At 45.9% G+C, this 25455-nt stretch overlaps 1 protein-coding gene across 2 annotated transcripts in view; it reads right to left on the reverse strand.

The window, feature by feature from the left end:
- CACNA2D2 (calcium voltage-gated channel auxiliary subunit alpha2delta 2) overlaps positions 1–24617 on the reverse strand; it is a 263927-nt gene extending 239310 nt beyond the window's left edge. The window contains exon 1 of one of the 2 annotated variants that reach the window (XM_068907175.1): positions 24289–24617. In XM_068907175.1, coding sequence (XP_068763276.1) covers positions 24289–24413 — 125 coding nt within the window. In that variant the 5' untranslated portion in view covers positions 24414–24617. The remainder of the gene's footprint in view (positions 1–24288) is intronic. The other variant, XM_068907174.1, reaches the window with a different exon arrangement.
- Between the last annotated feature and the right edge of the window lie 838 nt (positions 24618–25455).

The following is a 25455-nucleotide window of genomic DNA, read 5'->3' on the forward strand; positions in this document are numbered from 1 at the left end:
ACATGCCAGTTAATAACATATGAGGCTGTGGATGAAAACAAGATTTAATTGCACACGCCAAACCTTCAGAATAAGTTATGCTGAAAAACTCCGCTTCCAACGCACAGATCTAACGTTCTCTCTCAGATCTAATGCTGTTTCTTTTCCTTTGAGAGCGTTACTGGGGAGGAGGGGAAACTCAGGGAAGCAGATAGGAAAAGAAACCAGCCAACCCACCTTTCTTCTGAAAAAGGGAAAGCAAAGCCCTAGGGACTGCCAGTGTGAAGTCGAAGGGTCACAAGTGGAGCTGGGTGATTTTTTTTTTTTTCTTTTCAGTCAAATATTTTATTTGCCATCAAAGGTTTATTCAGGTTGGCCAAAGTTACTCATAACATTTCTTATGTTTAAAAAAAATAATAACTTTTTAAAGATACCTAAGTCATGTACTTTAAAATATGTTTTAAACCCTCCAAAGTGAAATCATTCTTTTTCCAGTTTGGCCAGTGCTTGTGCTTCAGCCACAGGTCCAAGGAATCCTGTAGAGACCGTATGGAGCTGACACCTTGCCTTAAGTTCTAGCTACCTATAACATCTACCCATTCAGTGGCACCTGCCTGGGTCAGCTCCCTCCAGGGACACCTACATCATAACAGGAAATGAAGATTATAGCCCATCTTGATTTGTATCCATCAACTCTAAAAATTGCTCGTATTTCCAATGTACAGCCAAGCCGTCAGAGCGGAGTAGTTATACAGGAAGACAGACACATCACTATCAGTCTGTTTTTAAAAGCAACCAGGATACACACAAGAAAGAGACACTGGGCATTCAGTGTCTTAAAGGGCTTGGATTTTAAATAAAATTTAACTAGCTCTGTTTAAAAATTGAAAAAATACTATTTTAGTGAAAAGCCACTGCATTTTGCCTTCATGAGAAACAGTGCGATTTGCTTTTATTGCAAAACTCAACTGACCTTAATCGTGCAGCCTTGCCTGTCAGCCCCAGGTTAGACGTTACCTGGCCCTCAACCTTACTTACTAGCAACGCTTATCTGAGACTTGGACTACTCTCGTCTGGCAGTACGAACTTTAAGTTACACTACCAAAAAGCGTGCATGTGCAGCGGGGAGGTACTTCTGCATAGCTTATATCAGATTTCCTAAATTAAATAAGTAGCAGCAAAAGCAGCTTCCTCTTCCCTCCTCCCCCCAGTGCAGTGTGGCTATACAGTAGCTTTTGCCAGAAGCAGAAAAATATTGTTTGCTTCTAACTAGCACATCCTTTGCCAACATCATACCATTGGCAAAAGCCCCTGTGTATATCTGACCTAAGCTTATTCACCCATTACTCCGTCACTACAGTATTAGTAATGTCAGTGACTGGAAATGCTCTGAGCAAGCCACATCCTGGATTTTGGAGTTTTCACCTCTCATTTGCTAAGAAAAAAAAAGGAAGGGGGTGGGGGGGAAGGATAAAACCCATTATTATTCCATCTCAGTTGACCTTCTGCCTCTTGCTTCTCTCCCATAGCCACTGCACTTAGAATTTTATGGAAGAAGACTAAAGCAAGGATGAAAAGGGTAAAGAAACTGATAGCCCATTATGTACACAGAGATTTCACTTTGAAGCAAGTCTCATATGGAAGCCGTAAGCAATAAGACATGACAGTCATTGCATTCCCGGGCCATTATTGCACGCCTCAGGTGGCGTTACAGGGCTTGAGGAGCGATAAATCCTCAAAACACGCAGCTTGGAGTGCCTTACTGCTCTGGTGAAATGGCATTTACAAATAAAGCAGAAAGAAAACAGCTGATGCATGCACTGGCATGGATGCAATACTGCTCACAGAAAGCTACCAGGTCCCCTTTATGAGCAGCGTGCTCAGTCGCTCCCTTAAATTGAATGCCACTTTAATGTCCTCTGTAATGAATTAACATGGGAGAGGAGGAAACCTTTGAACTCGAGTCTTTGGGAATCCTTTCAGTGCCTGTGTAGCAACAAACACCGCACCCAGGCAGCCTGGCAGCCCGGTCATGCCACGGCCCCTCTTTAGCTGTGCCAGGCATAGCCGATCCCAGTAACCCCCATCATCTTGGCTGACCCTGCTGTGAGTAGGGGGCCTCCAGAGGTCTCTTTCAACCTATGTTACTTTATAGCTGTCATACACGCAAGTGTGACCACGCACCTGTTCAGGATATACATTAAAAACTCTTGCGTTAAACAAGTGTTTCTGTTTCCTTCCCTTGTATATAATATCCTGTGCAACATGTAACAAGGGACATAAGTCATTTCTGAAAACACAACACCATTTATCATCGTCTCTCTAAAGAAAACTACAAAAATGCTAATTGATTTGACAATTTGCATATTTGATTGTTGTTAAAGATGAGATAAAATAGGTTCAGAGGCAGAGCTTCAAAAATATTTACTGTGATGAACAGCACATGAGGAGACAAGTCACTGCTGCAGTCTCACCCAGGAAGCAGAGGTCTCCCCTGTCCCATTCCCACTTCTGCCCGGCCACTGCCACAGTCATGGAAAGATTCACTTAGGCTTAGGACACGTTTCCTGCTTTAGATGAGCTGAGTAGTTCTAGAGACTTGTGTGTGTGTCTACAGAAATCTCTGGTTTGTGAGGCTTAGCCACTGCTCCAGCTACCCCTAGGGAGCTGGAGGAAAATGAGAATTGCCTTGAAAGACGAGAGACAGGCTGTCCTTGGCCCACATCCTCCCACCCTTCTGCACACAACAGATGGCACTCTGGAATACGGGTCTTCTGCACAGCAGCTCAAGACATTCGCAGACGATCCACCAAAACAAGCCACGTGCTGACAGCCTTAAACCAGCACTGTGAGATTGTACCGCTGCCGCTCAGCCTAGAGTCACTGCTCCTCACCAGCTCAGGGGACCCGGGAGCCACGGGCCAGGACCCTTCACAGGCTGCTTTACTGACCTAGAAGTGGGTAAGGCCGTTTCACGCAGAGGTGCCCGAGCTAGGCTGGAGACCAGAGCCGCGTTACAGGACGGTCCATCCCGGCTGGCACGCTCTGCCGCTTCTCCCCAGCTACTCGCTGCCTCTGCAGGACACCATTCGGGGAGGTGCAGGCAACCGTACTGCCTTCTCCTGGAGGTGCACCTGGCAGCCCACAACTGCTGATGAATATTACCCTCATTGAAAGTTACCTCTTACAAAATCCCACAGAAGGAGAAATAAAAAGAAAGAGAATTAACTATCTATGTGCTGGAGTACTTGTGGGTGCTATTTTTTTTAGCAGCCTAAGGAAATTTCACGTTTGGCTGTGGAAAAGAGAGGATGGTAAAAAAAGGAAGACTCGGTCCTCTTCTCTTGCCAGCTTGCTGGCCCAAAAAAGAGGAGAAAGATTCACACAAACATGAAAGGACAAGAGGAAAAACTACTTGCTAAGTGGATACGCTGCCCCAGAGCTTATTCGGAGAGCGTTCGGTACAAGTGTCTACACTTCACGCAGCGTGTTCAGCCAAGAATGCTTCACTCTGATTCATATGCTTTGGTTCAGTGCCCAAATATTGCTATTTAATAAGGTTATTAATTACTGTGTTGCCTAATTTTTGCTGTGCAGGAACTTCTTTTAATTGGCTTATTCCTTCAAGATGCTTAATCCTTTAACTATGATACTGCATGTGCCTGTGTGCGCATGTGTGTGTATGTATGCACTCATGCCCCTCTGAGTATTCTTCATTTCTTATAAACCTAGGCTGTAAAGCCCCACATGAGCTAATATTTACATGCCAAGGAAAAACAAGTTGCTATTTTTTTTTCAATAGAACTTCCAGACAGTACCAGTTTCTAACAAAATAACCAAATAAATTACTGATCGTGCTTCCAGACATTATCAAACCTCCTACACCATCATTTTATGACTCCTTTTTAATTTAAAGGATGCGCACAGGTGTTTATAAAGGAGGGGTGGGAAAAAATTTGCCTGCTGGACTAGTCTTTTCTTAATACTTGCCAACATATTATTCACCTCTACCATCTGGTCTCCTCTATAATAATTAAAAAAAAGGCATCTCTAAGGTTATTAAAGGAGTGAAGGAAAGGACAAAGGGATATTTAAACTATATCCTTATGAAGATCTTAAACATGAAGGGAAGTGATACTGGGATAGCGTCATCTACATTCAGCTCTATCACCCAGTTGCTGCATTCCCCTTGACTCAAACACTTAACTTTCCGTACCTGTTTCTTTGTCCTATCTTTTGCCTCTCTTGTTGTTCCAGTTTTTCCAGCAGGCTATGTCTCGCAACAAAAGCAAGAACCAAACCCCCTACCAGATCCATCCTGATCCCAGTTTGACACCCCAACCCAAGTATTACAAAACCATAAAAAGGATAACTGAGTAGGGAATTTTTTGAACGACAAAGTTGTGTAAGAAGTGAGGGGAAAGGAGCCTTACAGTAAGGAGAACGTGTGTTTCATTAACAATCCTTGAGTACAAATTATTCTTGTAGGTACCTATGGGAACACTAATAGCAACCACCAACTCGTCACCAACTAGGTTTAAAGCAGGACGAAAAATGTTCTTTAAGTATTATTTCTGTATTTGATAACGGCCATCAAAGGCTGAACCCCATCTATTGGGAAACGGAATAAAAACTAGCTGTTCAGTTGGTCATAGAAATGTGGGCTGGCAGGGTTTTCAGGAATTCCTCTTCTACAATTAGTTGCACTGGGATACCTGAACACCTATGCCTTCCACATGAGGCACTGGGTCTAACTTGTTCCTTAAAACCACCACTAAAGGTGATCCCAACATCCCTAGCGTACCTTTTTCTAGTCTGTTCCACGTTCTGCCATGTGGTCAAAATTTCCTCTTCATGTCCCCCTAAATCTCACTTCTCTCTTCCCATTTATCCCACCTGCACAAGACACAGAAAACAACTAATTTGTTCTTCTTTACTGTAATCTCTAAGGACTGGAAAAGCATTATTCTGTTGTATATCTTGCTCTTGAAGTCTTTTCTTTTCTGCTCCAAACAAACTCAGGTTTTTCCAGCTCTTCCTCCTTTGCACTGTTTTCTAAACATCCCAGCATTCTTGTGTCCCCCTCTGGATTCTCTCTAGTTTGTTTATGTTCTTAAACGCTTGTGATAAAACTTAGATCAGGTACGCCAGCAGAAGTCAAACCCAGCGTGAGGCGGAATAATCAGCTCCCCAGTCTTGCCCAGGAAGCTACTTTATGCTGCAGAACGAGCGTGCCCGTCTGCTACAACAGCACTTTGTTGACTCATAGTTTGTGATCCACTACAATCCTCACATTTTTTATGCCATTCTACTATCCAGACAGATGTTCTTTATTCTGTATTTGTATGTTTGTTTTCTCCTTCTCCAAGTGTGGCACTTTGCATTTGTTGTCACTCAATTTCATTTGCTGATATCAGGCTCTCTGGTCAATTTTTCTTGATCATTTTGAATTTTGAATGCCTTCAAAAGTACATCCAACCCACTCAGTGTCATCTGCAAATTTTATAAGCATATCTCCTATTCTATTGCCTAAGTTACTAATGAAAATGTTGAATAGAACTAGGTCCAGGGCAGATCCCTGCAGGACCCCACTTGAGATGTCCTCTCAGTATCACAAAGAACCATGATAACTATTCTTTGAGAGCTGTGTGTCCAATCAAAATATCTTGAATTTCAAACTTTACAAAAAGCTGATTTTGCGTATTTGATATGCAAAGGAGCTGGAGGCCAAAGAATAATTCAGTGAGTAATTTAAAGAATAAGAGTAGATTTGAGGAAAATCACAATCTGCTTGTAGATGATTTGCCAACAGAAAGAGGAGAAAGTCACTGAATGTGTTAGCTGGTACATTTGCCCAGCAGTACTGCAAAAGGCCCCCACGCAGTCACTGTCTTCTTTTGATCAAACTCATGCACATGCCTCTCATTGATACAGCAATAAAAAGAACAAATGGCAAAGCAGTCACAGCAAATATCTTCTGCAGACAGTGACGCAGAGAGGAGAGCTTTCCCAAAAAGCACTTTCAGCTGTACACTCCTTCATCCAGTTCCTCCCACCATTAACAGCCTAGCATTTCTCTGTAGGCTATCCCTCAACGACGTGCCATCCCATGAAGGATACTACAACGTTAAGGGCCTCCACATTAAGAACCCCAAGTATATTAAAAACATGCATAAATTAAGCCTCACAAAGTCCCATGGAGTAAATCTGATCTTGGCGCGTTGCCATTGAGCCATACTTCTGCAAGTGGAGGCAGAATTGGGCACCTTATGAAACAGTTGACTAGTTTGCTATTTTCAGACAGTACACAGAGAAGTTCAGCAAGAAGTCCTTTGCCAGGCAGCGAGTCTAATCTACTCTTCCCAGCAGTAAATTCTGCTGTTGTACAAGGAGGATGAATTATTTACTTCTAGAGATCCAAATCAACTGCCCCATGCCACTATGGGGATGGGAATAGCTCCTGGGAATGGGAGCATTACTAGGTAGCTTACATACTTTAAGTTCTCCTTTGATTCTGGCCAAAGCACAGCAAGCAAGGCTCTCTGGGACTGTAACGCAAGCAAAATCAGCCAAAAGCAATGGCTACCCACTCCCAGAGCTGTATTTTGTTAATACCAGCAATCTACTACCCAAACTAATCACAGGATCACACAGAATGATTGAGGTTGGAAGGGACCTCTGGAGATCATCTAGTCCAATCCCCCTGCTCAAGCACATCGCTCAGGATCGCGTCCGGGTGGGTTTTGAATATCTCCAGGGAAGGAGACTCCACTACCTCTCTGGACAACCTGTGCCAGTGCTCAGTCACCCTCACAGTCAAGAAGTTTTTCCTCAGCTTCAGATGGAACTTCCTGGGTTTCAGTTTCTGCCCATTGCCTCTGGTCCTGTTGCTGGGCACCACGGAGAAGAGACTGGCCTCATCCTCTTGACACCCCCCCTTCAGAGACTTGTACACACTGATGAGATCACCTCTCAGTCTGCTCTTCTCCAGGCTCAACAGGCCCAGCTCTCGCAGCCTTTCTTCAGAGGAGAGATGCTCCGGCCCCCTCATCCTCTTTGTAGCCCTCCGCTGGACTCTCTCCAGTAGTACCATGTCTCTCTTGTAGTGGGGAGCCCAGAAGTGGACACAGTACTGCAGGTGAGGGGCTCCTCATCAGGGTTGAGGAGAGGGGCAGGATCACCTCCCTCTGCCTCGTGCACCCCAGGATCCCACTGCTGCCTCATGCTTCACTTGTTGTCCACCAGCACTCCCAGGTCCTTCTCGGCAGAGCTGCTTTCCAGCAGGTCGACCCCCAGCCTGTCCTGCTGCATGCCGCTCTTCCTCCCTAGGGGCAGGACCCTGCACTTGCCTTTGTTCAATTTCACGAGGTTCCTCTCCGCCCAGCTCTCCAGCCTGTCCACGTCCCTCTGCATGGCAGCACAGTCTTCTGGGGTGTCAGCCACTCCCCCCACTTTAGTTTCATCAGCAAACTTGCTGAGGGTGCACTCTGTCCCTTCCTCCACGTCATTGAGCAATCCATTGAACAAGAGTGGACCCAGGACTGACCCCTGGGGGACACCACTAGCTACAGGCCTCCAACTAGACGCCGCACCACTGACCACAACCCTCTGAGCTCGGCCATCTCGCCAGTTCTCAAGCCACCTCACCGTCCGCTCATCTAATCCACACTTCCTGAGTTTACCTACGAGGAGGTGATGGGAGACAGTGTGCAAAGCCTTGCTGAAGTCCAGGCAGACAACAGCCACTGCTCTGCCCTCCTCTACCCAGCCAGTCATTCCACCAGAGAAGGCTCTCAGATGGGTCAAGCATGACTTCCCTTTGGTGAATCCATGCTGACTACTCCTGATCACCTTCTTGTCCTCCAGATGCTTAGTGATGACCTCCAGGAGGAGCTGTTCCATCACCTTTCCAGGCATGGAGGTGAGGCTGGCAGGCCTGGACTTTCCTGGCTAATCCTTCCGGAGGAGTTTCCTGGCTCCTCCTTCTGGCCCTTTTGGAAGACTGGCGCGACATTGGCTTTCTTCCAGTCCTCAGGCACCTCTCCTGATCTCCAGGACCTTGCCAAGATGATGGAGAGTGGCCTAGCAATAACATCCGCCAGCTCCCTCAGCGCTCGTGGATGTATCCCATCGGGGCCCATGGATTTATGCATGTCAAGTTTGGGCAACAGATCGCTACCCTGATCCTCCTCCACCAAGGGAGAGTCTTCCTTTCTCCAGCCTTCCTCTCATGTCCCCAGGGTCTGGATTTCCTGAGGACTGGCCTTAGCAGTGAAGACTGAAGCAAAGAAGGCATTCAATAACTCTTCCTTCTCTATAGCCTTTGTCACCAGGGCACCCGCCCCATTCAGCAGTGGGCCCACATTTTTACCTTTTTTGTTTGAAGCCAAAAGTAACCATAAGCCTTACTCTCCTCTCTTCTTATACAGCTACGATTTTCTCACTCTTATTTTGAATTCTGAAACCAGATTTCTATCACATGCTTGCTGATGCACATCAGGAGCAACAGAAGCCCGTGGGGTTCTCCTATGTTTGCGCTCTTATCACACAGAATTAGAACTGTACTCCTCATCTCAAAGCCTGTCACAAATTTGGACTTGAAACATAATGAATTAATAAAGAAGTGAATAGGTGTCAGTTTTATTAAGCACACTACTTGGATAAATTTCACCCAGTGCAGCCACTTGTCATGTTCAGCATCTCTCGAGACCCAGCAGCTGATAACTTTTGCACACTGCTTTGCAACCCATTTTACAGATAAGTTTTAAGATAAAAACCTTCCTCCTTGCTGACGCCTTCTCTGTTTTACAGATGCAATCTGAGTGGAGAAGCTGAAGAGATGCTCATCCCCCACTGTGAAGATAAGGTTACAGAGGGTAGGTCTTAGTAAGGATTTTGCAAAGTGCATGAATTATTAAAGGCCTTTACGATATAATGACAGACATATCAGGTTATTTGTTTATTCTGTGTATAATTCATGACTCTCTTGGGAGAGAGACAGAGAAGTAGGATAGATTGTTGCATCTTCTTCTTCATTCCAGTAAATCCTCATCACCACATAGAGGGCTGAACTACCCCAACAGACCATATAACTATTCCTAATATGATTTGCATCTTCAGTTGGAGATGGGAGAGTTTTCTTCACAGCCTGGACAACTAGCAAAGCTGTCACTTGACTACGTCAGAGATGGCTAGAACAAGAAAGTTTGGGTCATCGTTCTGTATCTTGCCACCAGAACGCTGTCATCTAAAGCATACACAAATAGTTTTGTGATGAGATGTTAAAAGTTGCCCTGTGCTCCTATACTGCTGCTCAGCCACAGCATAATGGCTGATTCAGGCTCCTGCAAGATTTCAGCTTTCTAAATATTTTGAATACTTCACAACCACCTCCTGGCAATATAAATAGTAAGATACTGTACAAGGCAAAACAGCCCTCCACCTTGCTTTGGTCATTTATGTAACAAGTCCGGTCCAAATACCAAGTAATGCCTGATACTGAAGAGCCTTGCCTGAGAGCTGGAATGGAGTTTTAAGTACATACACTGCAACCGTCTCTCAGGGTGTGCTGTTTAGAGGATGTGGGAGAGACCTTAGGCTATAGTGGCAAGTGGGGGAAAAAAGGAGTGGCCACTGCCTCAGGCAAGAAAGAGCTTCCCAAAGTGATCTTGCTTGCACAGGAATACTTGACCCAAAGATAGTGTCACCGCCAGGACGAGTCATTCTAGGATGAAGAGTTGCAGAGAAATACAAGTATGGCAAGGCTGAAAATGGCAAGCTGCATAACCCTGACTAGTCACAGGATGCTGGAAGACTGCTTTCCACGTCCACCCTTCCCAGTAGGTTTCAGCTAAGCAGTACTGGGCTAAGCAAGCAATGATGAATCAGATCATTAAAATATAAGCTGTATTACGGAGTCTGGCAGAGAACTAATGCCTAGCTGGACCTATGGTGGCTTTGTGTCTAGAACTTCTCTCCATTACCAAGCAAAGATACCATTAACCTCTGCCAGAAGGGGCCTTCTGTTACAAGAGCTATTTTGGGGCCTTTATTGGCATTATTCTTCAGCCTCCAAACATGTTAATCCCAAGTCTCCTGGGACGTTTAGTCATCATATATATCAATCACATATAACATTCCTCAAGGGGTTTCTGGCCATCTCTGTCACTAGATGTCTGCCTAGTTAAACCCCCCACCTTAAACAACTCTTCCCACTATTCCCCCACCTGAGAGGTTCCTGGCGCCTAAGAGAGAGTGTTCTAATCATTGTTATTATAAAGCACTTAGTGATGTTCACTCATTGCATGTCTCACCAGCCAAACACCCAGAACCCTGTTATTTCATATGCAGTCGCCTTCATTTCCAGAAGCTGTTCATTGTATAACTCCTTTTCAGCAATGAAAGAAAAAGGGGGTGGGAGTGGAGAGCATTTAAAAAAAAAATTAATTTACTGCATTTTATGCCATTACCTGACTGCTTTGTGATACACATCTAAAAGCTGTCTGCTGTACCTTCTCTATTGTAAGGTGGCATCCAGACGCACGCTGAGGTGGGGATGATGAAAGTTTGAAGCCCAGTTAGGTTTTGTCCCAGTGCCACTGCATTATTCAGAGCACTACAGTAACAGGGATGAAACTGTTAGCTTTCACAGGTCACAGGCCTCCTCCTCCTCCTCTCTTCTTCTCCCCATCCAGCTGGGAGAAACACTGCTCCCTCCACAAGGAAAAGCAAATACATACAGTCTTTACTTTGAAAAAGAATGCAAGCATTTTGAAATTGAGAGTACTGAACCACACTGGATGTACGCAGAAGGTACGACAGGATTTGCCATATAGGCTCAGGACATGGATCCATCAGGATCAGCTTCCCCATCTCCAGTAGCAGCCAGCTTTTCATGCCTAAAGGGATGCACCTCCTGTCCTGAGGAATGAGGATGTTGTGCCGGAGCACCTGTAGAGTTCCCCCTGCCATGAAAAAATGCCACTCTGCAACAAGTCGTCTTCTCTTGAAGAGGGAACAGTCACTAGGAAATTCTACTGGAGCCTAGGCCCAGTTGCATCCTTTTCCTCATCAAATGCCTCAAGCTAATAAACCCACAGTGAAGCAGAGTTGGGGGTGCAAGACGATTGTACTTACCACCCATATTCCCATCCCTCATTATTTCAATATCCTGGTTAAATGCAGCACAGATAGATACTGCAGAAGTCCATCAAACATCATTTCCAAGCGACCGATCAACATTAACCGACACATCCTCCTAACATGCCTGACAGAAATATTTTTTCCCTTTTTTCAGGCGGGGAGAACTGAGCTACAGAAGTGAAGCAGCATTCCCAAATCCAGACATATTTTGAGTAGCATAGCCAGGATTACAACTCAGAACCTCCTGACACTAAGCTTGATGCCTGCACTTCAAAGACAGCATTCAAGCACCAAAGCAGGAAAGTCACATACCTACTGATACTCCACAGTACTTCTCCCAGCCCTCACACACAATACGCACACTAACTGAAACCTCAGATTACAAGATAATTCACTCTTCTGCTTTTATAAATGAGCATTGACATTAAAATCAAAAACATCGGGCATCCAAAAGTCCTGCGAATATAATACCCAGGACTCTCTCCTGTAAAAGTTGATTTAAAAAAAAAAAAAGGCTTTAATGTGGTCCTCTCAATGGGTCTTATGACATCATCAACCCCTTTCTATTTAGAATAATGACTTCTTCCACACACCACGAGATTTGAAATTACCTGTGAAATATATTTCCCTAGGCACAGGCTCAAGAAGCATGTAAATTACCCAGCTTAATGGTCTCTAGAATTCCTCTCTCAGACACACACACAGAGTGGGAAATGTTCAGATGGTTTCTCAGATACCATGCAAAGAGAGAAACGTCTGAGAGATGGTCAGGAGCTGCTGCTCTACAGTTCCCCCAATAACCAGTTCCAACAGCGAGCGTTTGCCTTGAGGAGGCAACAAGCACAAGAGAGATCCAATTCTAAATGAGTGCATCATCAGCATAAAATGTAATTTTAAAAAGAGCATTTCTTGGGAAAGGTGCCTGGCCATAACTTACCCAGCACAAGTAGCCAAATGCATGAGGGCTTATATTGCAGAGGGCACCCATTTCATTTCCAAAAGCCCAATGCTGAGGCACACTAAGCATTTGGCAGCAGGCTCTCTCCCCTTCCTCTAAACCATCCACAGAACAGAACTGTCTGAACTTTAATGTTCAGGCATTTGCTAGAGAATATTGCCTTTCAGAGGAGCCTTTAGACCCATAGGGGCAGTTCCCACTATCCCAACTAAAGAAAGGGAAAGACTTTCTTTCCGGACTCGAAATCCTCCTGGCTACATTTCATACTTGAATCTAAAGTCTCGTTAGCACCTCACAGGAGAAACACTCATTCCGAGATGAAGAGCGTGGGTTCATTCAAAGGAACAGATGAGCAGGAATTATGTGATCTGGGATCTATTTCCTGCTCCACTGCTGACATAACAGAGACCTTGAAGCCCTAGTTTCATTGGCAAAACGAGCAATGGGGAAATGCAAACGCTATTACAAAGTGCATGTAAAAAAGCATCAAGGAGTGGAGGGGAGAGAGCAGGACAAGACACTCATACTGCAAAGGGGTGAGGGACGATGACAATCCAAAGGGCTTCATGAAAGAATTATCCATCTCCCCAGGGAATGAGCCTGAGGCATAGACTACCTGAAGATTTGCTCCTGATGCTAGCCAAGACTGACAGGCTGGTCACTTTTTAACATGTAGTTGATAAAAAGTAGGCCAGAAGATCAATTAAGGATAAGAGAACAACTGGAAGATAGGCCTGGCACTGGAAAAATGGGCTAAATTCCTCTGCTGTGGATTTCCCCACAGCAAAGGCATAACTCAAGGCCTTTGCTGAGACTCTTCCAAAGTCAGGATCTGCCTTCACTCTCAGTCACAAGCATCTTGCTGACCTACATATTGACAGAAGCTGTGGCATCACGGCAAGATTAACACACAAGAATTTTAACATACAACAATTTTTAAGCTATTTTCCTTACTCGTAAACATGTTACCAAAAGCCGAAATCTTTCTAGACTCTGCAAAGGCATCTGTGTTCAAGATTAACTATAGATTACAAGATTACAGCCAGTAATACAAGTGCTCTGCTATGCAGAAACTATTGGAAGGTAAATGCTAAACCAGAATACCATAGCAGTAGAAAAAACTGAAGAGAAGGAGTGACATTGTAATGAATATTGTAGCCAAGCCAAATGAGAAAGGTACATTAACGTTATAGGAAAATTTAGACAGAACCCTAAATAAGTGACTTAGAATAGTGCACATTTGGATCACTGGATCTGGACTCCTATGTAATGCACTTCGCTGACTTCGAAACACTTCAACAAGTTGCAGCTCCCCCAGTATTAGAAGCTGGCCACGCCATTGCAGAGTGAACCAGCTCACTTCCACCACCGAGTCTACCCAACCTCTTAAATCACAGGCTTTGAACCGGAACCCTTCATCCATCTAATGCGGCATGGGCTGTTACGTAGAGAGATTGCATGCAGACATATTACAGGTGGCCCCAGTGCAGCAGGGACCTCAGGTTTTGTAAAAAACTGAAACATCTCTTCCGCAGCCCACAGCAGGTCCCTTTTCAGATCCCCAACACCACATTGGTATTCCTCTCTAAGAAGAAGGGGTACCATTTACTAAATCTTTAATTTCTGCAGCCTCTTGGTTTTCTCTGGAAGAAACTTCAAACATATAAGAATACTAATGCTACCTTATGGCATCTAATAACAACTCTGAAATGGTACAAACATAGGAATAAGTAGATTTAACTAAGAAAAAGTCAAGTGTTACACAAGCTACCATTAAAAAACACCTTTTTTTGGACAACTGGCAAACCTACTCTTCCATCACACAGCTGTGACTCTAGAGAACATGACAGGTTCTGGCAGCCGCTTTCTGATGAGAAGGCCATGCACTCAGTTGCCTAAGAGTCACCCAGTAAGTGACATTTATTAAGTGGCTCTTATAAAATAAAAAAGGCTGTTTTCATTGCACACAATCACATTCAGAAACTGCATGAACCAGCAACGCTTTCAATGCAAGCCTCCACTTGGAAGGGTGTCAAGAGAAGAAGGTAAGGGGAGAGGGAAAAAGAAAAGAAAAGAAAAGACTCCCACGCATCAGCATCACTAGAGGCAATCCTCCATGCAGATTCCTGGCCTCAGGATCCCATCTGAGCTCCGACTCGATATTGCTGCATCTTCCAGAGGAAACGAGGCACTAGCAAGGCTGTCAGAACAGCACGGTATAAAAGATACTGCAGGGCTCTAAGAGGGGGGAAAAAGGACACTGGCTATCTCAGCAGATACGACGGTAAAATAAGACCCTGCATCAAGATGTGGTTGTCAGACCCCTTTCATACCTGGCCACAGACAGGGATTAGAGCTGTTTCATCCTCCACATGCCCAGGCATGGAGCACTAGGGAAGCAAAGGGAAGTTAAGGCTACGCGCTTTCATTTGTGGTGTCTAGGGATATGGAAGGGGCCACATTTTATGAAATAACTTCCCCAGCATCAAGCAGGTAGTGGGAGTGAGAGATAGAGCTGGTCAGATTTTTCTAAAGGGAAAACTAGACCAAAACAAATAACCATAGTGAAAAAACCAAGTGACATAGAAGTGTTCAATTTAGCCTTAAAGTGATGGGCAAAAGGCAGTATTGATGTCAAAAATGCCAACCCAACACTTTTGTTGCCAGGTCAAACAAGTGGGCAGGTACTAAATGTGGTTATTTAGAAAATGGGACTAAAGCATGAGCAAACAGTAGGTGTGTTAGATTTATTCCTTTCATTCACCCCATAATAAAAATTGAATAAAACGTAACCATAACCACTACCATATTTAAAAACTAAGAGACAAAGGCCTTAAAGTTATCCCTAGCACAATCCCACATCTCTCAGCACAATTACATCAGGGATGAATTTGGCCCGGTATCTTGAAAATTCTTTGATATTTCTTAGCTTTTAAATTGAACATAACTGTAGCAGAGTACAGCATGCAAGGCCAACAGTGGTGAATGCTTCTGCATCATAATAAATTCGAGGTCAGGAAAATGGCTCAACCACCAGCAGTCCCACAGGACAGCGCCAAGGAGGTACACAAAAATGTGTGTGCTTGTGCACAGAGCAGGCAGAGAAGGCTCATTTTGGGCTGATGCTCTTTTGGCCCGCGCTCTTGAAAGCGCTGTCATTTTGTGGAAGGCAAAATAACACCATCAGTTTGGTCACTGATTGACTACTACTAAGATTTCTTAGCAAACAAACAAATAGAATAAGTGAAAACCACATGAAGACAAGAGACTGGTTTTTCATACTCATGTAATCTACCCTCCTTCCCAGAGCAGGCAGTGGAGGAGGTGAAAGCACAGCGCCCATGAAGTTGCAGTGCATGCTTAGCTGTGGCTGGAGGCTCACCATCCTGAAGCTCTTTTCAGCTTGCAGGTCTTCAATAATTAACTGCTGTTTCTTCCACTCTTTTTTTCCCCTGCTACCCACGACAAGCTGCTGCAGAAGGTTTACTTTTACATGAGCAATGGGCTTCCCTTCCCCCTGCAGAAGTCCTGGAAGCACATGAGCCCATACTCCTCATGGAAGTGCACACCCTACATTATTTTTTTCCCTGCCAAGCTCCAGAACATGACTCTGCAGTGAATGCTTAGTACAGACCTTTAATTTAGAAGACTACCTCAGACATGAGGAAATGGTACTTTGGCTTCTCTTGGGTCTACTGAGTTTGCTATGGCGCAATAAAAGGATGTTCAACCACTCACCGCCCAGAATTTGACTGGATGTTCAACACCTGAGAAAGTTGCATATTAGGTGCTTCGCTTGGCTTAAGTCTCTGTCTCTCTCTCTCTCAGTGACCATGTTACAGCTGCCAAAAACCTAAGTCGGAAACCCACTATATGTTAGAAATGCGAACAAGGCACAGCATTCATCACGCTCACTGTACCACACTAGAGAAAACGAGCATTGGCCACAATAGAAGGATATTATTACATAAAGTTAATAGATCTGAGAATTCAGATATAAGAATATCATCTCGTTGATTCAGAGGAAATGAAATCAGTGAGAACTTTATACATCTCTTAGAGCATAAATGGCTTATACAAGGTAGTCTCTTAAAAATATTTACACATACGCCCCTTGTTCTGGTTTCTTATTTGGAAGATGAATGCAAACTCAGACTCTAGATACCATAATATCATGGACTGAAGAATACTAAATGCCCACTGGAGAAGAAACATGACCTGACAGCAAAACAGACTAGCAGCTTACTACAAGAGAAAACTTTCAGGCCCCAGCTCCGTTATGTGTTGAAAGGCATTGGTATTTATAAAGAGAATCATTTCCTCATTTGTCACTTCAATGGAGATAGATTCAACACACGCTCCCAATTCTTTCCACCAATTTAACAGCTTAAGGGGGTAACTTTGCTTGTGCCTGGAAGGCCGAGAAGCTATGAAGCTGGGAGGGGTTGGGGGCTCTATTTAGCAATGAGTCGGGTACGCAGGGGCAGCCGCACTGTGAACTTGCACCATGCCTGCTGCATCACTGACTTTTAGCTCTGAAACAGTGTTACAGCAGGGGCCACAGGCAAGCCAGCGCACTTGGGCCAGGACTCAGATGTTTATTGCCCTCACTTTTACTATTGCACAACACCGACTTAACCTGGGGAATCTGAGGCCCACAGAGCATCATCGTGAACAGACATCTCTGGTCCAAAACCAAACGTTGTGCTCACAGGGTACCGACCCTCTCCAGAGCACAAGGAAGATACTGATCACGTGCAGAAAAAAAAACCTCAATCATTTCTGAAGCAAACCTGAGTCTTGACTCCACATTTGATGGTGCTCAGATGAGTAAACCTCACTGAAATGAGTATATACTTTGACTTTAAGGAAACTCTCCCTGCAAATAATATTCATATGGCTATAGAACTGTCAGTATTATGGGCATTAGATTTGCACCCTTCTCTGTCCTTGCATCTGCTTTCCCCAGCCTTCTCCCCAGCCTTCCCCCAAGCATAAGTTGCTTTCTAACACTACAGAGATTTTTGCTCCAGTGCACAGCATGATCTAACTAATTCGCACTTCATTGCTCTGCACACCTCATCATTTGCACATGAAAACAGCAGCCTCTCTCTGTCCGTCCAGTCTCTCCCCATTTTTTCCTTCTCCTCCATCGCCCACCTCCTCTCCTTTCTTAGCAAAAACTCTACTAGCAGGAAGCTGCAGTGAAGAGGTTCATATTACTGGGACTTCATCACTTTTATAAAATTTACCAGCACGCTGTGAAGCCTCATAAATAATTCAAGAGAGACAACCTTTCTCAGGTAAACGAACGTGCCTTTTGTAATCCATCTCTCCGAGTTTTCTATCACAGTGATACACGTACTCACTGGTTGGCACAATTAGTATTGATTCATGAATTCCCCAAGTGTCAGTAAGGGAGGGGACAACAGAACAGTTTCTGACCCCAGCAGTACCACAGAAATCCAAAAAGCAGCCCGCTGGCTTGAGTGGATTCGTACCTCACTGTCGCAAAAGCAACTGCAGCCTAGTCCGTGGGAAGCACAGCACCATTCCTACCCTTAATGGGCAATGAAAGAAAGACCATGACATGGGGGGTGGGGGGGGTAATTGTCATGAAAGACCTTCCTCCTTTCACTGCAAGAATTTCAGAGACCTCTACACAAATGAGAGCTAAAAATCATGTTGCATCCCCTACTTCTTGGTTTAACTCCATTCGCTTCACTGGTGTTCCCGCACAAAGGCGCTTGGCTCATTACATATACACAAACTCAACTCCTGTTTTGGCAACTGTGCCCAAGGCTTTATCATCATCAGAGCCATTGCACTAAGTGTTTTATATCCCTGCTTAGCACCCAATCTGACAATCTGCTTGCTATCAGCAATTACCTCCGCTGGAGTTCCCAGCCTCAGTCACAAGCGAGGACAGTGAGGGGATGAGCTCTGATCCTGGTTCCCCTAAAAGGGAGTCTCAGGTGATCCTGGGAGAAGATGCGCTACACAGCCGCTCTTGTGCCATCACTGCCTGACTGAGAAGCAGCTTCTGAAAAGGCTGCGTGGTAGCCTCATCACAGGCAAGAATAATGACTTTGCATTGAGTTAATGAATAGATACGGAAACCACAGACCGTGCAACCTTCATTTGACCTGACTTCCATTCAGATCCTTGTGTCTCCTGCCCTGCAGCCCCTTCACCCGTAACAAGCTGATCTGGCTAAACATACTGATCACTCCGGCATCAGTCAACATGAGAAACACTCCGCTTCACAGCCAAAGAATCGCTCCTTTGCTCTGGGTAAAGACCCATTATTTTAATGCGATTTCCAGTCTCAAATGATATTTATGACCAAAAGATGATGAGACAGAATTGATAGATTTGTAGGACTACTGTCAACGTTATGAAGAAAACTCATGTACATTCTCTGAAAGATCAAACGATTGAGCCTAAAGAAAACCGTGCCAATAGCTTGTTGATACAAAGCAACTCTCCAGTAACAACGGCTTGTGCAACCTCATTCCCCCGGCACTAATAAACTTGAGAACAAAGACTGGATTACAGGAACAGCTCTCAAACAAAGTACTACCAATACCCAAGAGTGGAAAAAATAATTTTGCTAACGAAACACATTTTGCTTTCAAGAGGCTCCTGGAAAAGCAAATATCCAAATGCTCAGATAGTGTCCTTTCGTGTTGAATATTTCACTCAAGTATTTTGCTTGGCAATGGCTTTTTCTTTTATTTCATCCCACTTCAATATTTCATCAACTGAAAAAAGTATTGTCTACATTCTACGGTTTATTGCACATGTACAATGTTACAGTGTGCAGATGCCCCAGCACTTAAGCCCTCAAGAGCTTTTCTGCTGGCTTTTGAAGCCAAACAGCAGCAAGCTTGCTCAGGGATAAACTTTTACAGTTCCATTTAGACTCTGTGTAGCCACCTTCAGCTTTTAAGGGGCTGTGGCACACATGCACACAACACACAAAGTTTCTTTAGAATTAAACTTCTGAACTAGGCCTGTTAAACAGCAGGCATAAGCCCATTTCCACTCTCAGGTCTTCATGCAAGAGCCTTATTGATTTCGGCAGGAACCCACAGGCTCTCCTAACAGAATTTAAATTAACAATTTTTCAATGTATACAGTTGAAAGACTCAAACTCATGGAGCCACAATCCTGAAGGAGATCACTGCAGACGGGGAATAGGTTTGATGTGTTACAAAAACAGGCAAGAAACAGTTAGGCAGTTAGAAACAGATAGGCAGTTCTGCCTCTCAAGGCAAAACTGTAATGCCCTACTCTCTGCAATGCTTAGCATTACAAGTTTCCTGCTCTCCTGCCCCACAGGAGAAGTTATTGTGATGAAGGATTGAGCACAAAAGTGGGAAGAACAGAAACACGGAAAATGCAGGAGAACCTTGAAGATCACTGAAATAAATTATTGGGCCTTATTAGCCAGTGATCCCAAGGAATAAGCTTAACAGTCAAGCCAGGTTCATGACAATGTGCACGCTGACATGCTGCGCTGTCGTTGCTCACTGCTCCCCCTGGAAGCTGTCCCGGTCCCTGCTCTGCAGACCCTTGCGGAAGATGTTCAACCTACGGTCATGTTCCCTTCCCTACTTTCAATCAAGCGCTCATATACAGCTATCCCTGATGGGAGACCTGAACAGGAAACATTCAGGAAAGGGAAAAGAGAAAATTTTTAAAACGCCAAAGAAATCCTGCAAGCCACTTTTAAAAGCATTTGGTCCTGTGCCCGCTGCAGTTCAGCTGCCTCGGTGCATTTTAAGGGTGCCTCTGAGAATCACGAAGCAGCTTCTGTGGCAGGGACGCTGGGTGCCCATGCCTCCCCTGGGTACAAATTCTCACAGAGGCTGCTTAGCTCTCGCAGAGAAGGCGCGATGTGATACATCAGTCATTCATGGGGGTAGATTGCCCTCCCAGTGAGCTGTCTCTCTGCTCAGCAGAGTGTAGCTGAAGACAAGCAGAAGCAGGGCCATCTCCCCACTTCCTCTTTGCTCCTTTCCAGACAAGTTTCTCTGCCAAGCATCAAAACCATGATTGCAAGAGATTTTCTGACTGTACAGCAGCAGCAGAAGAGAAGGGGCTTCCTCTTCATGGTATCCCCCAAACTTAACAATGTCCAGTTCTAATATAGTTATTTATTTCAAGCCCTGATAGCCCAGGAGATGTGCCATCACTGTCAGTATCATTAACCTCATATCGGGTGAAACGACTGAAGCAAAAAATCAAAACATACTCAGAGGAAGCAGTTATTTTGGTAGTGACAACCTCAAGCCCACCTTTCAGTGGTGATGGACACCTATTAGGCATTACTGCTCTTGGCAGGAGCCTTCACCGCCCAATATCTCTGTTAGCAACACTGGTAACGCCTCAAGCCTGCTGCCAAAAACTACTGTCTGCATCTGACAATCGCAAAAGCTCATGCTGGAGAGCTAGGACCAGACTCTGGTCCCTAGGCTGTGCTTTACCCAACAGACAGACCCTTCTCCTCTCACTGGCCGATCAGAGATGCACCACAGAGCAACGAGGGAGCCAAGCCTCACCACAGTACGCGCAGCGATCCTGCACGCACCTGCTTCCTCACAAGAAGGAAATGGCTCGCCACCCTCTAGCAGATGGCAATTTTCTTTCAAGACCAAGTGACAAAAAGCCTTTCTGCAAAGTGAGGAGGGGGGGGTCGTTCTGCTCCCAGGCGCCAGCCCTGCCAGCCGCATTCGCCAGCGCTCACATGCACGCAATTCCCATTAGCGGGAGGCAATGGCAATACAGGTGCAGGACTCCTCTGATTGACCACACTTTCAATCTTCTAATACCTAATCTTGCAGAGATTCAAGCAGAGGTTATCACTATGCTGCCACAGGAATGCCTCTGCATAGTATTTAAAAGAAAATGTAACAGCAATCAACAGTCTTCTTTCCCCCAGAGCCATTAATCCCATCAGCCACACAGACGCATGTTCACATGTATGACCATTCCTAAAAACAGCCTTGTCAGTCAATGGCCATCAACCTAACATGCCCGCCCAAATGGGTTTGTTCCAATCTGGGATTTCGCTTTTTAAATCTCAATGAGAAATTCCCCTTTGGACAACTGGCTGAGCCAAGCCTTCCTTAGCTCAGCATAAGATGATTAAAATCATGCTACCAGGGAGGAGAGACAGATAATGTGGAACAGCAGTGATTTATCAGGGACAGAACCAAGAATCAACACACACAGAACCACGGCTGACAGTTAATATCACTGTGGCAAAAAAAAAAAAAAAAAAAAAAAGGGTTTGTTCTTCTCTTTTTTTTCCTCCCCCCCTCTCAAGCAAAATATCCTAATCATTCAGTCTGCTGCCTGTCAGAATGAAACAGTTCTGGGGCTGCTTAAAAAAGCAGCCTCATTTTTGATTCCTATAGTGAAAAATGACTTAAGTGACTCACAGAGAAAATCTCCAAAGATAAACAAGGTTTCTAATCAAAACTCGGTATTATTCCCTGTTGATAACAAGGACGCATTGTCCAAAGTAGAAGAAAATTGGCTCCTAACTAGAAGAACTTAGCAGCCCATTTCATCAGCTCAACTCAGCTTCTGACCGGCAAACCTTCCAAAAAGATTTCAGGTTTATCCAGTATTTTTAGGAAATAAAAAGGGCACAGTTAAGAAGCTACTCGGAGGGGAACAGTCAATAAAAGGATGTTGCTCAGGTGTTGGTGCCAGCTACCATTGCACTTTCTACTCCCACTAAATATTTGTTTCCTGAGAAACACTTGCAGAAGCCCTGGGGCACGCCGCACAGGGCGTTTCAGCCCACATGTTACAGGCGTTAACCTACTGCCCAGCAATTGTGCCTCATCATCAAATATCCATTCAGGACTCTTCTTTTTTCGGGGTTCACAAAACAGGTCATAATGGGAATAAAACAAGCAAAAAGATACCAGGCCAGGCTGAGGTCTTGCATCCCTTCTACCTCTCTTCTTCACATGCAAAGTCAGTCAGCGTTACTTCCCACCCTCTGCCACTAGAAGCATCTACACAGAATTCACGTCCTTTTTCGGACCATTCCTTCATATTTGTAAGAAACTACAAAGAGCACATCTTTGCCACTGGGTTCAGTTTTATGCATCTTGCTTCCCTCAGTTCAGGATCAGGCCCATTCTGATAACACCTCCGACATCAGGAGGGCAAAGCGTCAGTAAAATCTATCATAACAAACCAGTTATCTGAAATAAAACTGCTTCGGGTAAAAAGTTGGCGCTGTTAATAAGAACAATACGGAAAATAATCAGTCCGCGTGAGGGAAAGGCCAATTCATCATTTACAAGTTATGTGTCTCTTAAAATATACACCTGGTATAAGAGCCTTCTTTAAAAACCTCCTGCAGTTAGAAAGGAAACAATTCTGATCCGTATACTTTTATCTAGAAGGGATTTATCCTATAATGTGATTCTGTGCTCCGAATGGAAGAGGAAAAAGCAACAACTTACAGCCCCGGAAAAAGCTGCTGAAATATCAGGAACAACCCACAAACTTTATCTGTGCTATTAGTTCTTCACCACACTCATAATCCCATTTACTCCTATAGGAATTCTCATATAAGTAAAGACTATTCATGTGAGTAAAGCTAGAAGATCAGGCCATAAGGATGTGGTACTTGGACAAGTACTAGCACATTCCCTTTCTTTTCCTCCCCCTGTAGGTAGACATTTCTCATGGTCCTAGGCTGAAGAATTTCTGTATTTATTTGCTAGCAAGAAAAAAGATCCCATCAGTTCTCAAAGGTCAAAGATATTAAAAATAGGGATACCAGACCCGAAAGGATTCGGAAAGAATCTAGGTGAACTGGGGGTATTTCTGAATAAATGAAGACCGCAAACAACCGTGCCTTCAACAAAGCCAGATATTAACAAGGTAAACTACAGCTTCTCCAAATAAACAACACTATTTCTCCTGCTGATAAGCCTTCTTTTCAGAAGGCCAAATACATGCCTGTGAAAATGTACTTAGAGATCAAAAACATTAGGCTAAAAGGCTTTCAAAAACACTTCATAGAACATATACATAAACATAAACATGTTTCTATTCTTAAGCAAATCAAAAACGACAAGAAAATTGTGACACAAAGCAGCCCATATCCACTGGGGCAGCACAAAGTTAAGGGCAACACTGCTATTATTAACTCTATGTCATTGAAATCTTTCCCCACCTTCAGAAACGCAGACTGTAAGGACACAGTGTCAGCCTATACTCTGAATTGTCTGGATTTTTTTCAGTTCTGTGTCAACAAACCTCAGCATTTCATAACGTAAATGACAGCCTCTTAAAATACATCTCGGCAAGATTTAGCATGGATTTGTGGAGGGGAATAGGGCTTCAGGGTTATCACAGCACAAAAAAAAACCTAAACGTGCTAGCAAATATTCCCAACCCTTAACTTCAAAACCACTAATTGTCTTCCAAAATCTATTTACATCTTCCTGCATGAACACTCCAGTCCCTCACCCCCTCATCCAAATAATTTGCTTTCTGCCTTTCTATTTCAATAGATTAAACTCTATTTCTGTCAGTTCAGGAAAAAATAAATGCCTAGCTTGGATAGCCTGTGGAACTGTCAGTCTATTATTAGTTTATCCTAGAACTCCACCGGGTCCAGCCAGAGGTAGATACCATATTGTGTACTTGAAAAGAAAGGAGAAAAAGTAATCTACCGTTTTTCCCCCTCTTGCTAAATTAACGCTTAAATAGCTGCCTTAAAAATCGGCACACACTGGTAAAGTTTGTGCGTTCCAGCAACTTTCGGGCCATTCCTATTTTCGCCTTTTCCTTGGTCCGGAGGAGAGCAGGGAGGAAGGAGGGCAGAGAAATTCCACAGCCAAGACTTTGATACATATTTAATAAATGAAATAAATAATTAAGGAGCCACCCCCGGACCCGCATACCGCTGGCAGGCTGAGGAAGGTAAGCGGCCGCCGCATCCCCGGCGCTGTCGCTCCCCCTCCGGGGCGGCGCGGCGCGGCGGCCCGGGGGGGGGGGCAGCGGCGGCCCCGGGGGGGGGCAGCGGCGGCCCCGCAGGCCCTGGGGGCGGCACCGCCGCCGCCACCCGGCGATGCGCCAGCGGGACGCGGCCGGGCCGGGCCCGGGTCAGGGACACGCCGGTAGCCGCAGCCGCGCGGGGAGCCCCCGCCGCGGGCGGCGGCACTTACGTGTGCTGCTGGGGGAAGCTGTAGCCGTGGGCGGCGGGGGCGGCGAGCAGCAGCAGCAGGGCGAGGTGGCCGCAGAGGGCCGGGGCGACGGGCGCCGCGCTGCCGGTCGGAGCCGCCATCGCCATGTTTCCATTAAAAACGCGGCGGGGAAGGGGCGCGGGCGGCGGCGGCCCCGCGGGCGGGTAGCACCCCCCGCCGCCACTCGTGCGATGAGCGCGGCAGTCCTCGGCAGGGGGGCAGCGCCGCGCCGGCTGCTCGCCCCGACCGGCGGCCGCTCGCCCGCTGCCTCTCCGCGGCGGCCGGCACTGAGCGCCTACAAACTGATACTTTCCCTCAAATAGGCGGGCGGGCAGGCAGGCAGGCGGCCGCCCGGCCCGGCCCGGCCCAGCCTCCTCCTCCTCCCCCCCTCCCCGCATCCCTCCGCCCCTCCCGCATCCCTCCATCCCCCCGCAGGCGATCCAGCCCCGTGCGCTGGAGCAGCCGCCGCGCATGCTCGCCGGCTCCGCGCCCCCCGGTCGCCGGTCCCGCCGCCCCCGCGCAGCCGCTGCGGCCGGGCCCCGCTTCGGCTCGCCGCCCCGCCGCGGCCGTCACCCGCGCGGCCCGGCAGGTTTGGGCGCCCGCGCCCTGGCGGCGGCCTCGGTACCCGCAGCGCGGCCGGGGCGCGGCGGCGCAGCGGCCCGAGGAGGCGCCCGGTGCCCGCTTCGCGCCCGGCCGCCTCGCCCCGAGCCCGCTCCAGCCCCGTGGGAAAGCTGCTGGGGAGGGCTCTGTCCCCAGGGCAAAGTTTCCACGGCTGCGAAACGCGGCCGCGCAACCCTGGTGGGGTATACGTGGCCCAAACGCCTCCCCGGCCCCGTTGCGGCGTGATGAACCCGCTTCATCAAGGTCCCCGAGCAGGAAGCTTCGTGGCAAGCTCCCGCAAGGAAGGGGCCTCATATTGACTCTTCCACATCTTCCACAACGGTGCAAACTCCTGCAGATCTATCGTTACAATTCGTGCAGGATATAATGTTTTTCTTCAGGGCCACCTCCTGGAGCCAAATCATCATATGGGAATCTCCAATTACGTTAAATAATAATAACAGCAGCTACAATTTTTGACACATTATGATTTGGGGAAATATTTAGGCAGCCTAACAATTCAAACTAACAAAATTCATAAACACAGCC

The sequence above is a fragment of the Struthio camelus genome, chromosome 14 (assembly GCF_040807025.1).
Source record: "Struthio camelus isolate bStrCam1 chromosome 14, bStrCam1.hap1, whole genome shotgun sequence".
In the NCBI taxonomy this organism is placed as follows: Eukaryota; Metazoa; Chordata; class Aves; order Struthioniformes; family Struthionidae; genus Struthio; species Struthio camelus.